This window comes from Siniperca chuatsi, linkage group LG20 (genome assembly GCF_020085105.1).
Source record: "Siniperca chuatsi isolate FFG_IHB_CAS linkage group LG20, ASM2008510v1, whole genome shotgun sequence".
Classification (NCBI taxonomy): domain Eukaryota; kingdom Metazoa; phylum Chordata; class Actinopteri; order Centrarchiformes; family Sinipercidae; genus Siniperca; species Siniperca chuatsi.
Window position 1 is genome coordinate 8,611,703 of NC_058061.1, and position 18,747 is coordinate 8,630,449.

General features: G+C 40.6%; 1 protein-coding gene across 1 annotated transcript; it reads right to left on the reverse strand.

Moving 5' to 3' along the window:
• Positions 1-15,832: 15,832 nt before the first annotated feature.
• foxi1 (forkhead box i1) lies at positions 15,833-18,212 on the reverse strand. Its single transcript, XM_044179416.1, has 2 exons — positions 17,129-18,212; positions 15,833-16,880 (listed from the first exon to the last, which is right to left on the reverse strand). The coding sequence occupies exons 1-2, from the start codon at positions 17,724-17,726 to the stop codon at positions 16,345-16,347; spliced, it is 1,134 nt and encodes a 377-aa protein (XP_044035351.1). The 5' UTR covers positions 17,727-18,212; the 3' UTR covers positions 15,833-16,344.
• Between the last annotated feature and the right edge of the window lie 535 nt (positions 18,213-18,747).

The following is an 18,747-nucleotide window of genomic DNA, read 5'->3' on the forward strand; positions in this document are numbered from 1 at the left end:
AGACAGTTTAGCAAGATTATCTAAAACTCCGTATTTGGAGGTAAAACCGAAAGTGAGATAGTTACGGATAGTTTGCATGAATGTATGGGTTAACCTTTGATTTCTGTTCCACATAAATTTGGCTAATGTGGAGGTCTGTTTAAAACCTGTGATAGTGTTTCTTCTTTTTAGTAATGTTGCGTGTTCCCAGATCTCAGCAATTACTTTTGTCAGTACAGTGTTATTATTATTGAAAATATAGGAATAGGAATGTAGGAATGATTGCCAATACTACAAAAATAAGACCCAATTTGAAGTAAACCCAAATTATCATATTAAAGACCAATATTAGCTTATTTCTGATATGTTGGTAAAAGTGTGTATGTTGGCCAATAAGTAATGGCAAATTAGGTTTTTAGAAACAGTGTGACCATTACGTAGTTTGTCCACCAGAGTAGGACTGTCACGATAACAGATTTTCACTACACATTTATCATGGCCAAAATAATTCACGATAATGATATTATCGCAACATCTGTAGAAAATTTGGGAAAAAAAGTTAGCTAGCTAAAAGCTAGCTACAAGCTAGCTAGTTACTACGTCTTCTGTTGACATTTTATGGCGGCTGGCAACCAGCGTTAAGATGCATTACTGCCACCTACTATGACAAAGCAAGGAAAGAAAAAAACGGAAATGATTTAAGAGGCACTGAATTATTTACACGATATTATCATATGTGTATTATTAACATGATATCAATATTTCATTTTTAAATTTCACGATTACCATCAATACCAGTATATTGCGACACACCCACCAAAGAGCACTGACAAGTTCATTTTTCAACTATATAATGTCCCACTTAGTATTTATCTTGGTCACAACTCACATACACAAAAACAACTTTAAAAAATGAACAAAAAAAACATAGACATGGACAATTTTTAATTTGATTTATAGTTGTGCTGTTGCCTAAAAAAACTCCATACATAATTAGACCGTCACAAAAAAAGATACAAAAGCGGTAATGGTGGAGATAACGCTCCCAGACCTGTCTTCACCCTCTGCGTCAACTCATCACCTCCTGGTTGGGTGTCAACGAAGGGAGGAAAAGGAGAGAGGGGAGCGACTGGCAGGAGATGGATGGGGTGAAGGGATCACCTTGCCAAATCCGCTGTGAAGGCCTCAGCTCGGTGCACTTAGCGTAGTGGTCGGAGCCAACATGTAGCAGGGTGTAGGTCTCCCTGAGGCGACACTCAGACCCTGGCCTCCCTGCCATTGTCATCTGTCCGTCTCTCAGCCTCTCCATCCAGCAATCTGCCTGGAGGAAATTTACTTCCTCCCTCCACATTCTTCCTACCTCCATTACCCCCAGGAGGAGCAGGGGAAGTCCCAGGCAGGGTCAGAAGAGTATCGATATCGGAGCCTAAATGTTGGGTCTTGCCACTAATTAGATGATTCCTAAAGCACTATAAGACATAGAGAAGTGAAACCATCTAGCATCTATCCTTTGAATTAATGCTAAGTTGGACAGAGGATGTGTATGGTTTAAGCTGGTGGATCTATGACAGTGATAAGTGACAAGATGCTCACACACCTCACTGAGTGGAATGGCAAATATGTCATCATCCTGAGACAGGGTCTAGCCCGTCCGTTTCAATGAGTGCACCCATGTCAGAGTGATATATGGACGCAGTAACACAACCTCTGAGAAGGCATAGGGGGGAAATGTTGTGCTGCCAACCAGCCTCTCAGATCCTGAGCAGAAGAATAGGGGCTGCATGTAAACATTTGAGACATGTCACTTATTTCTCCTCTGGTGATTTAAAACCAACCTGGACACTCTGCCTGCCTGCAGCCATGTGTGGAAATCTGACTAAAAGCTCCACCAAATTTATTTAAACTTTTTAGATACATAATATGGTTCACAGTGAAGAAGATAGACATCAGATAGTTCAAACCAAAGGTCAGTCACTCTGCTTTTAACACTATGGATTACACCTTCAGAGGTTTGTCTGACAAAACCCTGCCCTTTGGCTGGTTATGCATTTTGTGAATCTCACAGAAAGCCTGTCCCAAGTCTCTTAATGGAAATGGCTTGGGAACTCATTTGTGAGGAGCAGCAAGAAAAACACTAAGTCTTGGAGGAATTTCTTCCCCTGGGGATCCCTAAGTGATGTCCATCTCCCCTCAGTCATTCATGGAGCTGAAACTGGAGAACATGACTGACACTTTTAGTTCTCTCACTCAGGATCTTTAAAGGAATCTATTCATCTGAGTCCAGTAGTGTGTTTAAAGGGTTGGTTCACCCCCAAAAAACCCTGGTGGTATTTAGCCATGCAGATAGATTGATAGTTTTGGAATTTGGAATCTGAATTGACATATCTGTGTCTGAGATTTCTGCCAATACAATGGAAATTAATTACATTTTCTTTATGGTTCTCAAAGCATTGAAAAATTACATTTGAGAAAAAAGGTTTTTCCAGAAAAAAAGTATCCTTGTTACTCTGGTTAATCCACAGAACATGCTGTCAACTGCCAGGACTATTTCTTTGGTAGAAAGTAGTTCCAATGAAAACTGTCTGTGGATAATCCAGAGTAATGGGGGCCTGGAAAGATGTGTTGCTTTTAAATTTTCTGAAAGCTTTGAGCACCTCAAATGAAATTCTATTCACCTCCACTGTATTGAGGTATCAGAAATCTCAGAGGCAGACATCTCGAAATGTGGGCAAATAAAACTAAAACATGGCTAGATACTATTAGAGGTGAGTGAGAAAATCTTTTTTTTTTGTAATTTGGTGAACTTTAAATATTAAAGGGACAGTGTTCATTGATCACCAGAATAATAATGTTAGCTTTAATGGCTAATTTTCGTTTGCTGTCCCTGGCCAGATGTTAAAAAGGCACACTAAAAATAGAATAAAAAAACTAAATGTGTAAATATGTATGAATAAAATTAATACACAACATGATAGATATGCACAAAAAAGTACAGTAATAATAATGACTTTATTTATATAGAACCTTTCAAAACAAAGTTACAAAGTGCTTTACAATAAAAACACATAATAAAAGCAAATAAAATCCAGAACTCAAGATATAAAGATGATAAAATAATTTAAATAATTGCAACAAATACCATCAGATTAAGAAAAAGCCATACAAGAAAAGTGAGTCTTAATTTTAAAGGAGGATACCTTGTTTGCCTTCCTGAGATCCTCAGGCAGGGAGTTCCACAGCTGAGGGGCCTGGACAGCAAACGCCCGGTCACCTTTAGTGACAAGTTGAGATTTTGGAACCATAAGTAGGGCCCTGCCAAAGGATCTCAAGCAGCAATCAGGCTCATAGGGAGTTAGCAGATCACAGATATAGGCAGGCGCCTGACCGTTCAAGGCTTTTAAAAACAAGCAGTAAAATCTTAAAATCAATTCTAAAACTCACAGGTAACCAGTGAAGGGCAGCAAGGATCGGTGTAATATTGTCGCTTCTATTAGTACATGTTAAAAGCCTGGCAGCAGCATTTTGGATCAGCTGCAATCTTTGGATATTTCGCCTGCTGATACCAGAATAAGGTGCATTGTAATAGTCAAGTCTGGAAGAGATAAAAGCATAGATGACCTTTTCTAAGTCTGCAGAGGAAAGGAATGACCTGATATCGATTAGCTGTCTCAGTTGTGCAAAGCAGGACTGCACCACTTCAGTCACCTGAGCATCAAAGGACAATTCTGAATCAAAAATGACACCTCGGTTGTAGGCCCCGTTTCGAACATTATTAGACAAGGCACCCAGACTACAGGAGAGATTATTAATGCTGCTAGTACTTGGGCCACATGAGGTAGTTATAATTACCTCTGATTTGGAGTTGTTCAATTGCAGAACATTTCTGGACATCCAAGTTGGCGAAAAGGCAGGACATTATACAGGATACATCCGTGGTACCAGGCTTTATCGGAACATACAATTGGGTGTCATCTGCATAGCAATGGAAGTCAATGTCATGACTACGCACGATTTGACCCAGGGGTAGCATGTATATGGTAAACAGGAGGGGACCCAAAATAGAGGTGCACGATAGGAGGAGGCATCTCCAAGCACTACAGAGAAGGACCTGTTCAACAGATAGGAGATAAACAAATCCAGAGCCACATCACAGATGCCAACACAGGTTTTCAGACAATTGATTAAGATATCATGGTCCATTGTGTCAAAGGCTGAGCTGAGGTCAAGGAGTACACATCCACAAAAATGAATGCCATGTATGCCGGTATGACATGGTAGTTAGCTACAATCCATGGTAAAAAAGTACAAACGTAAAAAGAAACATGCAAAGAAAAGAAAAGAGAGCTAATCAAGACAGACAACAAGATGGCAGCAGAGAAGAAAACTGTAGTATCCTAATGTTGACATGTTTAATTATCAATGAGCCACACCTTCAGTTGGTCAGTAATAGAATGTTATGCATCTCTTATGTTCATTGGCTGTAAATTAATGAACCACATTCATGAAACAATTTTGTGAGTGTGAAAAGAATCTTCAGATTGAAAAAAGTCAGATTGAAATATTTTACTCTATTTAATAGAGTCATTTTTTTTTAGCACCGTATTTGTGCTGAAGTAATCAGTGCCACAGCCTGCCCAGCAGAGGCCCTCATTCCCTCTCCTCCCTCCAGTCAGAAACCAAAACCTCTGTCACCATACCAAAGCCATATCAAGACAGAGGATCCTAAGACACAATAAAATTGGAGATGTATGGGAACCATCGAGGTAGAAATGTCTGCAGTGATTTATCCCAGCATGCCTTTCCCAGTTTAGACTCAGACATGCCTACATGTGAAGATTTAAATGTGAGATACAGGTGAGGGGATTTAAAATGACCCTGACAGAAACTATGAAATATGGGAACATAAGTGTACATTCTGTCAAATGGGTAAAATATCATATGGGTAACACATACTCTTCCATACAGTGAACCCCTGCCAGCTCCTGGAACGGTGCCCAAACCTGGATTCTGGGACTACTTGCTCACAGTATTCTGGCAAAGCTGCTAATTTTATCCCATAAATAAATTTGCGGTTCATCGCTTGGATAACCTGAGCAGTAAAACTATTCAGTAGGTGATTCCAAACATTATTCCTTGTGCTTTTCAAATGTTTTCTAATCCTTTAAGTGTGACACAAACACTTAACAAAGGAATGCTTCTTCGCTGCGCTTAAGCACAACCCGCTGAGAAGAGAGTTCTACTTGCCATAAAATGTCAAAATAATCAGCTCAGAGTGTTCAGGAGCTGGCACGGCCTCAAAGGGCCAGCCATTTTGTATGACAAAGCCAGACTCTGCAACCAGGACACAGCGAAAAACAACACCATGTGCAGTGGACCAACAGTGACAAAATAAACACCCAGTGATGTACAGTAGCTTTAAATGTAAAGGTTAGTGGACTCTAACCTATTGTTGGCAACATTCCAAATAACACAAAAAATAAGCTTTTTCCTTTTTATAAATCAGAAATGTATGTCTTCAACAAAATCCTCAATCAATTATCATGTGGTGTACTTACTATGATTTTACTTCATTAAGAGCGAGTTAAGAGAGAGTCAGCTGTAAAATGAAGGTCACCTCAATTCAGCAAATGAAAAGCTAGGCCAAACTGACTTATACTGGGTTTATTTTCCTCTTATTCCTCCTATTTTTATCTATGTGGTCTCCATTGTCACAGCATGTGAGTTAATACAGACTAGGCAAAATTGATGAAAGGCTGAAATATGAAATAAACAAGGATAGAATCTGACAACCCTTAACTATGCTTATCATCATTATGATTAGAGCTGAAACGATAAGTCAGTTAATCAATTCTAAAATAATCGACAACTATTTTGATAATTGATTGCTTCAGCATCTAAATTGTGAGGATTTTCTGCTTGTTATTTGATAGTAAAGTGAATATCTTTAGGTTTTGAAGTGCTGGTTGGACAAAACCAGGCATCTGACATCATCATCCATGTTTTAGGAAATTGTGATTGCGATGGCATTTTTTACTCTTTGTACATTAAGGGGGACTTAATTTTATCTTTCTCTTTTTTGAAAGATAACATTTTTGTGTTTCCCTATTTGGCATCTATGTGAGTTATATGCCAAAACTTGCCAAAATGTGGCAATGAATGGATATGAGAATAATGCCTCTGTGCCTGCCAATAATGTAACCAGCATTGTCACTTATTGTACCAAATATAAGGGAACTCACTCTCTTCAAGTGATACAGAGATGAAGTGAATCCTGCTAAAAGATGTTCATCTTTACTGTTTTCTCTTACCAAATCTATGCCAATCACAAAGGAAGGGAAGTAGACTCACAGTATGTTCATAATCCTAATCCTAATCCAACTGAGATAAGTAAAAAGTTCTGGGACTCAGGACGTCCCTGATATTTTGCACATATATTGCAGTACAGCAACCATCAGCTTGGCAGGTGATTACTATTTAAAACTCTTGATCCATCCCACATGTGGATCTCCAGCACTGTTGACTGTAAATAAAAGTCCAACCTGGCCTGCAGGTGCTCTTCCCTCCAAAAGTCGCTGAGTAAAAGTGAGACAAAAACAACTTGAAAAACAGTGGGAAATTTTCATTTCATACTTCAAGGTATATCTGAGAAAGATTTGAGGTCAATGTGAATAATCAGTTAATGCACAATGCTTGTCAAGCCAGTGCCAACACTTCAATTTATCCTCAGGATCTTGTCTTCCACTTATATCAGGCATTTATTTCCTCATTCAGATCAGCCTATTAAACAGCATTTTGCTTTAGAATTAGTGAGTGGATTGGGCTTTGTTGTAAGATCTTGGGTTATATGATATGGACTTTGGCAGAGTGGTCTAATGAAGGATGCATTGTCTGTGAGAGCAGGCTTTTTTTCTGTCTTACAGAAATGCTGACAGCTTCCCTGGCTCTGGCATGAGCTTGGCTTTTAATCAAAAACAACACTGTACACCTGATCAGTCCGTTCACACCAGAGCCAGAGCAGCTTTGTGCTGTTACGATGCCATTATCTCAGAAATACCTATTTCTTACATGAAATACCATAAACACAACTCTGTTTCTTGTCTGCGGGCATTTGATTGATTTATGACAAACTCTGTGAATCAGATTTTCACGGCTAAGATAAAACCTTGGGACACACTTGCGGGACTTTCATGCATCTGCAAGCTAAAAACACATTTGATTATTGCATCCATTACGTCCATGAGTAGCATGATTCATCTGAGGATCATTTTAAACGGTTGCTTGTCTCTGAGGTCTGTCCATGCACTTTAGCAGGTGGCTCTTTTCATTAAACCTAAACGCCTGATGATTGTGCTCTTCATTAAAGGCTGTCCAGTATTATGGGCCTGAGATGATTGCCCCTGTGGTGGTTAAATATAGTGGTTGGACAAGGCCTCTGCCGCCACGTAATGAGAAAAGTCAATAGAGAAAGGGCTATTACGCTGTCAGCGCTCATACCATTACACACCATTAAAAACAGCACAACTCTGTGATTCATCCTCATTATATTTATTGGATAGATGGTCTGATCTAATTGTAGAAGCAGTCCAACCCCAGCATAGTTCAACATGTGTCATCATTTCGTAGCCACTCTGCAGGCACTCTCCTTTATTGAATAATAAATACAGGATCTACTCAATGAGGGATTGATAAATTCAGTATATTTGAAATAAAGGCACATGTGATTATGAGGTTTTATGAGTATTTTAACTTTCTCATACGTAAGTATTGATAGGGGGTGATGCACTCCACAGTGTTTCTTCTGTTCTTCAGTGAGAGAAAAGTGCTAAACTGTAAACTCCATCATTAGTGTGTGACCCACAGAAGCTCCCAATGTTGACATGTACGCAGAGGGCAGTGTGCCTGGCTTATTTAACAGAATGGAAATTAACCACTTGTCACTCCCCCATCATCAAGTTATTTCTACAGTGCTACCTGTCCACATTTGGCACTGTTGAATGCTAACTGCAAAGCCTGCGGCTCCAAGTACGAGATGAAAAAAGGGGATTTATAAGATCTAACCACACATGCCCAGACACCAAAGGAGTACCGAGACAAAGCATCTTCTGTCTGCTCATTTGTGGAGGTCATTAATGTCTAATCATATTCAAATAGCTCTTGAGGAGGTGTCTGAGCAGCTCACCATTATGTAGATAGAGGTCAGGGGGGCTTGCCCTCCAGGACTTGTCCCAAGGCGGCTCTCCCCTCCTGGTTTGAATCCCCTGTGGGCCTGCAGACATGTCATGGCCCATCACCCTGCAGACAGACAAGTCCCCGACTGGGGTCGTCCGCTAGACTGGCAGACTAGCTTGATAGCTACTGTTCACCCCCTCCCCATTGTGATTAACTGCTGGTCACAAGCCCTATTAGCATAATGACAAAAGATAGTGACACCTCCTATTGAATTCTATCAGGTAGCCTGAAAGCTGAGTGTAATGAAAGGAATAATTACAAAATTTATGTAGGGAGGGGCACTGACAGTTGCACAAAGCTATCTGGCCAAGGCCTGACCCACCTAATTAAGACGGTAACCCATCAATCTTGATGTCCCTGTCAGTGAGTTGGTCCCTGGCAGTTTAAAGTAAATAGAAAAGTGTGTCTCCCAACAATTCTTTAAGCGACCCATTTAGGCTCATAGAGTGAGTGAATATAGAAATATTTTATGAAAGAAGGCATAACATTATTTCTGGTATGACATAGAAACCTTAAGAAAACTTGAGTATGCCTCCACAGACCTTTATTCAGAAGGTATTTGCCGCTTTCTTGTCATAGTGACAAGTTAAAAAGCTTCTACATGCTGAGAACAGAAGGGATTCGAAAAACAAGGCTCTTTAAATCACAACCTGGTTTGCAACAGAAGACGGCTGAGAGGGACACTGTAAGATATCATGAAAACTTCCATACTCTGTTGGTTTTTCATATATTTTACTAACACCATGTTTTTATCACAGGTAAAGCATTAGGAGCTATGATTAGCAGGCCACATCATTATTAGGATGTATATTGTGACTCTTGACTCATCATGCAAAATGTTTTATATTTGGATCTCAGGTTAAGGAAAACATATGCTGTCCTCCATTCGTGTGCCCGTCTATTCTCTTTCTCCTTTAAATGAATGTAAGTCAACACAGGGGCATGAAAGTGACCCAGTGATTCACACAGTAATAAGCACAGCATCTCTATTTCACCAGCTAAATACAGTGCTTCCCTCTCTCTGTTTTAATTATGCCTTTGTGTGCCTCACATTATCCGAGGCTTGTAAAAACCTATTTGCCCTCATGGTGAATAAAAAAAGGCCTCTTCATCAAGTGGGGACATGTCAACACACTTCTGTGGATGATGTTGGCCTGTCAGCGGTGCTGTCAGCATCAGTGTGGAGTGCATACACATGCACATATGAAAACATGCATGGCCGCACGTGTGCATCCTGGATTATGTCATAGCACTGGAATGCCATCACATAACAAGGGGGAACAGACTGCGTTAAATGAGTTAGAGTGACACAACACTTGTTTTCATCACGAAACACAGCACAAGTACCAACAGCAGACTGAGTGCAACTCAGAGTGTTAACAGAGGAGCTTTTGCAGCAGCAGTGAGCCTGGAAGCCTGTTTCCCCAGACAGGGTGCATGTCTTGTGTTTATAGTTGACACACAAGCTGTTTGGGGTTCATAGACTCCAATACCAGAGTCAACACATAGCACTTGCTGTGTGCTGATGTTTGTTTGAACACTTGTCAGGCAAATAAGTATCTCCTTTCTGTTTCCTGGGCTGCTGCAGCACAAGCCAGGCTGATTTTCATGTGCGTGGTATCTCTCTCTTCCTAAAATAGTCCCTGTGTTCCACAAGGAGATGAATGCATTGAATCCAACACAGTTTTTTTTTAAGTATTTAAAAAGGTGGAACAATGCCTAGTCTGTATCTTCAGAATGTTAATTATTCTAGGCAATAAAAGAAAGAAAGACATGAATGGTAATAATATTAATAGCTGATTGTGGTATAATTACATGCTTAAGGGGGTGATCAGCTTATCATGGTATTACATCTTCTTGATTAAAGCACTTTAAAAGAGCCTTTCTTTCCCTCCTCTTTAAGATGATAGCAGCTGCCTCAGAAGTGAGCCAGGGCCTTGAAGTGCAGGCAGGGATTAGTGGAAAACACAAAAGGAGCATTGGGAGGGGGCATCCCTGTCCTTTTTGAAAGACTATCATTTAGCGCCTTCAGCTATAGATCATCTGCGGCTTACATGGAGAAAACTTGGTTAAATGTTGATCAGGCCCATTATTTGACTCTCTGTGAGGGGTGCGTTTGATGGTTTAGGCCAGGGAGGGTTCCAGAGGTCTCTGAGGCTCAGTCTGTCTCTCCTCTCCTGTCTCTCTATTGGTATGCATCCCTCATAATAAAGGCAGGAGGTAGGGGGTCTCATTAGGGGCCGGGGGAGTGTTGTTTGGGAGGTGGGGGGCAGTCAATGAATTCCTCAGGGGAGATGCACCAGCATCACACAGGACTGAAGATGAATAATGCATCATGGGAGTTGGTGAAACTCATAAAAACACATAAGATCAATTCATGTTTGCTTCTGAAAACGTAGCTCCATATCTATTTCTGAATGAAGTTTATCAAGATGTGTCTCAAAGTTCAAAAGTGCTCCAGGTGGGCTGCGTCTTTTGACAACAGGGACTTCATCTGATGTAACATTCACACTGAGAGATAGCTTCCTTTAGAACTACTGACAATGACTGACAAGTGGTACAGAGGTAGCTATTTTGAGGATCCCCTGAGGACCGAATGATCTCCTCACTTCCGTCTTGCCACCAAAAGTCCAGGCTGCAGCGGGTAAAATGGATTCCCTCTGGGTAGCTACTTCCTCTGTCATCTGTCACCACTTCCTGTCTGTGAAGAGCAGGTAATGACAGCAAGCAGGTGTTGCTAGCCGGGTGGTATCACTGCAAGGCTTCAGCAGCACAAAACATGCTATTTTCCCCCAAAATGTTAATACTATTTGGTTCAGTTGCTTTATTTTCAAAATTTTGAATTTAATTATTTTTCAGGGTTTTTTTTTAACAGTATATCTCCAACTTATTCACATACTCCAGCAATCACCAAAGTGAATTTTAGTATGCACCGACAGGTCAAATGCACCATTGTCATGTGCAAGACTTAAAGTGGTCCCTGAACCGAGCTAAAATGATTACATATTGGCCGTTACTCAGATATTTGTTCTGCTGCACTGCACATAGAAATTGATGTTCCATGAACCCTGGATATTGTTCTCATAAGGTCATGGTTTGGAATTTCATGAAGGTGATGAATGGCTGCAGATTTATTGAGGAGCTTATGAGTAGGACTTTCACTCTCTTGTGATTATCAGAGAATATAGTTATAAAAAAGAATCCACTGTGATACCGAATTTGGAACAAGGGTTTCTAAACTGAGTGTTTTCTTTGCACATGGGATTTTATCACAGAGGCTTGGCTTCAAGTGAGTCAGAATGACCCATAACTTGTTTGAAACATCAGTCTGGTTGATGTGAACTTTCTTTTCTTGCCTCTCAGCAGTGTGTAAAACCACTGCCATGGTTTGTTATGACAAAGGTCACGGATAACGGATGATCTGCCTACAGTTCCCTAATGTGAGAACAAAGACTTTGTCAAAATATATTCCAGCAATAGAGTGAGCAGGGGATAAGTTACATTGTTTTGGGGATAGGTTTTCCAGACAGAGCGATATGAAGACAGGCTCTAGCTGTGGATTTACTGGGACTCGTTCTAGTCCGTTAATCCTTGTATCTCTTTGACTCTTTCAGCAGGTTCCTCTGCTGGCAAGCCTTACAGGCTCTGAAGTGGCAGCCCTTCCTGTGCTCACCAGTAATTCTAGGTTCTGGTATCCACACCAACTTGTTTCCACTGCTAGAATGGGGGAAGCATTCAAGGTTGACATGATAAAAGAAAATTATATGTACAACAAAAACAACTAATTGCATGGTGGGAAACTTGCTATTTTAACTGTGACAGATTGTCATGTTTTTAGACATTTTTAGCATTCAGTTCTGATTATTGTATGCTGAGTAACAGACATATAATACCCAAATCTGAATCTTTATCTGAATTGAATTAATCTAAAACTGAAATAAAATAAAAAGAACAAAGCTAAGTGTGGAGTATGACAAGTAGTGTAGTAAGAGGTATCTCCACATTTTTCACATGCTCTCAACAACCGAGCAGTTTGTGCTGAGATGGCTCTTGTTCTGTATAAAATAATCCATATGGCTGCTCATCTGGAGCAGGGATCCCATGCGGTTACCGGCCCATACGTTAGGCTTTTTATGGGCCTTGGATGGGGCATGATGAAACCGAATCAGGTCATGCCAATTGATAGACATTTTCCTCAGCTATCATTTGCACAGACAATCCTTTTAAAGTGCAGTGAAGAGAGGTGCTGCCCCTCCTTGCAGACGTGTAGTGGCTTCCTCAGAAGCTGTCATCATATTGTTCTCTTAAATATTTAACTTCCTCAAGAGATTGAGCTGTAATATAAGAAATTATCCCTATAATACCCACTGACTGCTACAAACAGATGTGAAATTTCAGGGTAGTCCCAGACTGTAATCAGCCCCCCTATGGCCAAGATATCATGTTCTTCACTGAGGTCAGACGCTCAGTCTCCCTTTTCATATTACCCCTCAGATTTGTCTGTAAGGTAGTGTTATATGGGCTGTGGAGAATTATTAGGCTCTGGACACATATTTTTATTTGAAATCCTGAATACTTTGCAAACCAACAAATTACCTTACAAAGCACATCTTAAAGTTACTCTACATCATCAGAAATAAGTCTACAGCACATGGAATGGCAAAACGCTGCACAGTATATATTTAAAAGCAGGTTTTGGAGTGAAGGAGGGTTGCAAGTCTTGTTTTAGTTGCTTGTTTATCAGGTGAGGAGATCTCGCTTAACAGCTAATGGGAGTTAAGTTTCTCACTTTGCTGAGTGCAACTTTATCCAGCAGTGATTCATCACTCCAGCTCATGTCACTCACTGGCTAACATGGACAAGCCTCCAGGTCCCAAGCTGCAGACAGCTCCTCTTCATTTCTTTCTGATTGTGATATCGAAACTGTGGAATCCTAAATTAAAAATACACCATATTGAGGGTTAATCTAAACAGAGCAACATAACTATTTGTTTATTTAGTCTCTCTGTAGCAGTTAGATTTGTTCTCTCTCAGTAAAACTCACTGCAGATGAAGCAGATGATGCACTCAGGAAATACCCATCCCTGCTCGCCATAGTTGGGTATTGGATGACTTGCTGGTGTATCTAGTCCCGTAAAGAGAAAGAGGATTAAAATAATCCAGTTCTGAAACACCAGCTCCTTCAATTATGAGCCAACATCGCCTTGGAGGGATGACCCTTTGAGGCTGAAACCCATCATTATGGGTTTAGCCCACTAGGCATGTGTAGAGACCGGCGGCCACCCTTATGCTGAGGTGTTCTGCTGGGCCTGGGCCGTCAGCCCTGGAGCCAGGGGCCCTGGAGCAGGTAGAGCAGAGACATGGTGGCCTGACTGATATTCATGTGAGTCGGGTAAATGTGCCCTTCAGGCACAGGGCACTGGAGCGTTACGTTTCTGAGAACTGAGAAGGTTGAATCGAACTTGGAAAGCAAGTGGATGTACTCTGTTGTTTGCTTTGCATGCAGGCTTGGGGTTGTATCTTAATATAAGTGGTGGAGGAAGTATTCCGATCTTTTACTTAAGTAAAAGTAGCAATACCACAACTTAGAGATGTTCTGTTACAAGTAAAAGTCCCGCATTCAAAATTTTACTTAAAAGTACTTAAAAGTATTAGCATCAAAATATACTTAAAGTACCAAAAGTAAAAGTACTCATTGTGCAGAATGGCCCCTTTGAGAATAACTGAATTATTGGATTATAATTATTGATGCATTAATATGTAAGCATCACTAATGTTGCAGCTGGTAAAGGTATGGTTAGTTTTAGTAGGTAATTTATTAGTTGATAATATTTTGTATTAGTAATCTATATGTGCAAAGTAACTAATAACTGTCAAATAAATGCAGTGAAGCAGAATGTGCAATATTTGTCTCCAAAATGTAGTACAGTAGAAGTATAAAGTAGCATAAAATGGAAATACTAAACTAAAGTACCTCAAAACAGTACTTAAGCACAGTACATGAGCAAATGTACTTAGTTACTGCCTGATTTAATATATTTTGTATATAATACTGAATTATTGTATCCTTAAAATTCCACATTGAGTGAAAATAGTTAAGACTGAACTGATGGATCAAGAAATGACAGTAATGAGAACTAAAAGGCCTCTGAATATGAAAGGCTTTACACTCCATTCATTGGATGTGATGAGGATTTCAACAGAAAACTTGTTACTGTGAGAACCTGCTCCTGTATGACAAAAATCCTCTTTGTCTGATCCGTGGCCCTGCTCCACAGATAATGGAGCAAAATGTAGCCTGAGGGAGATAATTTGTTCCCAGATCTTCAGATCGCAATATTTTCATTTGAGCCCAGGAGGGGATCTCTTGAATTGCCAGCTTCCATTGTGTTCCAACAAGAGGCACGAAAGTCTTGTCAATTAATTTTTCTTTTATTCCAGACCACAGAGCGCCTGAGTGATTTCAATTATCAACCAATTAAGAGGTGTTTCCTTTTATTTACAGGCTTTGATTCCGTGTGTATCCATTTTGTTTGAAAATAAGACAGGAGTGGGGTGTTAAATCACTTGAACATTTCCTCTACATGGGCTGCTTAATATTTTTCTCCCCAATAGCAGGCTTTCTGTTGTGTCCCCTGGGTCACAAGCACAACAAAAGCACATTACATGCTGTTGAACTCTCTGGTCAATTGTTCAGCGGATGCTCTTCCACAGTGGTTCACAATACAAAAACAAAAAAACAAAACAAATCCCATTACCAGGATTCACAGAGACACACACGAAACAGGCAGCGTTTTGTGTGACAAGACTTTGGGAATAGATGGAGACAGGTGGAATATTCAACAAACAGGTTAACATCAAACAGGCGTAGTCTGAGTCAAATCCAGCCCAGACAAAAAGCTGAACTTCTGAACCTTGTGGAAGTAAGTTAAAGGTCTGATTGCTTGTTGAAATGGGGCTATTGGAAGTGACAAGCGGAAAATGTCTCTGTCTCACACACTTTACTGCTTACAGCCACTTGACTTCAGATTTCTTGACAGGCTCTGAAGCATTTATACTGGTTTATTTACCACTTGGAATACCAAAACGTTTGAGGACTTAATCTGAATATTTGTAAAGCATTTTTTTGGCCTTATTGAGGCTGTGTGAGAGACAGAAGGCACAGCAGGATCTCCAAAATATTTGAAACGGTCGATTTCACTTAAAAATCTACCAAAAAAAGGGGGTTTAGATGGTCCTGTTGTGCTTTGTCTGAACAGTAACAAACAAATAATGACCTCTTAGTGACAAGGACATCATTCAGTGCTGATAAAATTACTATACAACAGAATAAAGTTGACAAAACAATTGAACCACAATTGAGTGACCCTATAATACACTCTGTTAGTCTCAATAGGAATATTATAAGAATATAAAAGTGCTGTTTCATCGAGAAAAGCATGAAATTACTTTCATAACCAAGACCCAAATAGATAGATAAATAAAGTATGTCTTATTTATAACAATTAAAAGTAGACGTCAGTGTGTATTACAAAGCGCACTGACGTTTTTTTCTCAATTTTTTTTCATCCAACATTTATGGAGATTATGACAAGTGGGGGAAATGACACATAGGCCTCAATCATGGAGTTAAAATAAATGACTTTTATTCAAACATCGACTTGAGTTTAAATAAAACACAAATTCAGTTTAAAATACATGTCATGTATCTTCTTATGAAAATAATTTCTGTACATATGTGTCTTCTTCTTCTTAAAGACAGGGAGTAGGCCCAACCAAGCAGCTACAATAAAAAAAATAAGTAAAGTATGCATCCATCAGTTCAAGGATGGATGTCCGTGGGCTGATTCGTAAATTGAATAATTTTCAATGTTTGTTGCACTAGTATGGACAAACCATAATGTAGAAGTGACAGTTTATAACCATGAATATTCCTTTCTAATACACGAAATATATTTTCCCAGTTAGAAAGGGTTATTGTAGAAAGATAGGCTACCAGTCCAGTTTCAGTGCTTGTTTTACAATGAGGCCTACTAAACCAGAACATGAGTAATAAGTAATAACTTGTAAATGTGAAGGCTAACAATGAGTGATAAATTACTTTTTCTGTAAGCCGCACAGACAGAGATAGCCAGTCTACACCTCCGTTCCCTCCCGGCTGTATATGAGGTTATTAACACTAAAATGGTTGGAGAGGCTCTGTACTGATGTGTAATAGTTCATTCTGTTGTTGTCAGAGTTCACAGGAGAGATTAAAGTGGGCGAGTAGGAGCCCAGTCCGGACATGCCCTCTCTGGTCTGAGACAATCCGCCGAGATGCGCCGATGAGCCGTAGTCCCGCTCCCCGCCCCGGGAACCATCTGTGCTGCCGCTGCCCGCCAGTAGCGAGTTCACGCTGGACACGAAGCTGCTGAAACACGGGCTGTGCTCCGCGGACGGAGACGGGGACGACTTGGGCTCCGTGGAGGCCGGGGATCCGTGCAGGCTGGGCGGGGAGGAGCTCAGGAGGCTGGCTGTGTCGGAGAGCTTGTGCGGGCCGTCTTCTGACTTGACGGGGAGAGCGGTGCTGTCAGCTCCGTTGACGTCAGCTCTCCTTTTTCTCTTCCGCCTGAAGTTCCCGTTGTCGAACATCTTCTCACAGTTGGGATCCAGCGTCCAGTAGTTTCCTTTACCTGGATAAGAAACAAAAACAAGGGTTAAATATGGATGACAAACTTTTAGCTCAACTTTTCCCAGAACGACTACATTTTTCATTTCATCTTTAAAATATAATCAAACTGGCACTGAGCAGTTCCGTCAGTTTTTATCAAGAAAAAGCAGCATTAACATGATGCAAGCCTCGAAGCAAATTCAATGAAAATATCTCACACAGAAACTTTAATTTAATTAACTTAATTTTGGGAAAATATTCCAGACTTACCGGGGTCATCCTCGTCCCGTGCCACTTTTTTGAAACAGTCGTTCAGTGACAAATTGTGGCGGATTGAATTCTGCCATCCAGCTTTACTCTTCTTGTAGAAAGGGAAGTTGTCAGCTACATACTGATAGATCTGACTGAGAGTCAACTTTTTGTCTTGGGCGTTCTGTATGGCCATCGCTATCAGTGCTGAGTAGGAGTAAGGTGGTCTGACCATCTTGAAGAGTTCCTGCTGGCTGGATATGGACAGCCAGCCCAGGTCTGCTCCACCAAACCCGGTGGGAGGCGGTAAGAACTGCCTCTGGTTCGACCCGTATCCAGACTGAATATAGGACGTGCCGTTGTTCCCGGGAAGATAAGGAGAGGAGTTGATGCTGGGTCCGTTCAGCCATAGGTACGGGTTCGTAGACGGAGAGGTGTACTCTCCGAGGCCGTAGCTGGAGGTGTGCGTCGACGGCCTCTGGGGGTGATGGTGGTGGAGGTTCTGTTGGTACACACCGTAGTTGTCGCAGTACACGGCCATGTCCAGGAGCTCCTGGGCGCTGTGGTGCTGAATAGAGCTGGTCTGCTGGTTAGATGGTTGGTGTCCAAAAGCGTTCATAATCCGCCCTAACCAGATTCCCAAAACCTAATTTCGTCTCTGTCTCTCCCTCAGGACTGAACTCATCCTCAGAGGGAGGAGTAGGCTATTTATGCGCAGTGCCCGGAGACTCTACAGGTAGCCCAAACTTGTGGGATGGTCACACCCCTCTTTTCTGTCCTGCTACAGCCCAATTGTATTGACCCGATCTCCCTATAAATGAGCACTGATACTGCCTTTAACTGCGATGCTGAGCTTCATTTTATTTTAAAGTATATTCTAATTAAGGCACGTTAGTGACTTATAACTATTGCCAGTGCGTAATAAAGCACTGGAGCTTGTGTTGGCCATGGCAGTCTTTATATTTAGAATTTGTTTTAAACAAAACCCGCAAAGACAAAGTGAAGTACAAAGTGGAACATGATTTAGTAAATATGATAAACTTAAGGTCACGAGAATAAATAACTGTCCTGAGCTCTCATGGTCTCCAAATATATTTCGGATGATTTTTTTTTGCACAATATAGGATCTTTGTTGTTAGAATCTAATGATTAAAACTACAAGGTCTAATTTATACAAGTTACAGAGACGCTCCCATGGCTGATTTTCTTTGACAGACTCTGTGTATCTGTCACTAACAGATCACTATCAGTTTCATATAAATGTATGTCTAAAAATTCATTTTATCGGCACTACTGATGAACAATAAATAAGGGTTTTAACAGCTTGATAAAAAAAATAGGAGTAAATTATAATTCACATGTTTTGCACAATGATTGGCACCATGTCTGAATTTGTTGAACTTTGTGCAGGACAGTGTCAAACCCAAACAACGAAGACCGGCATGTGTTTGTAAAAAGCCACCTTCTTATAAAAGAAATTCGTTTGCAATAAACACTTCACAAGTGCCGCGGGTTTAGTGTCAACAAGTGACTCGTGGAAAAAATACCCCCAGCAGGCTTCCAAGGAAAACAGGATAAATTGTATCTGCCCTGTAATAAAAACCCGGTCTAATGTCTAATTCTGTCATTCTATTATGTTA

Excerpts from the sequence above, each read along its gene's own strand:
- foxi1 (XM_044179416.1), bottom strand. The coding sequence starts at position 17,726 with ATGAACGCTTTTGGACACCAACCATCTAACCAGCAGACCAGCTCTATT. Across the intron at positions 16,881-17,128 it reads ACGGGACGAGGATGACCCCG|GTAAAGGAAACTACTGGACG; the intron begins GTAAGTCTGGAA and ends TTTCTTATCCAG.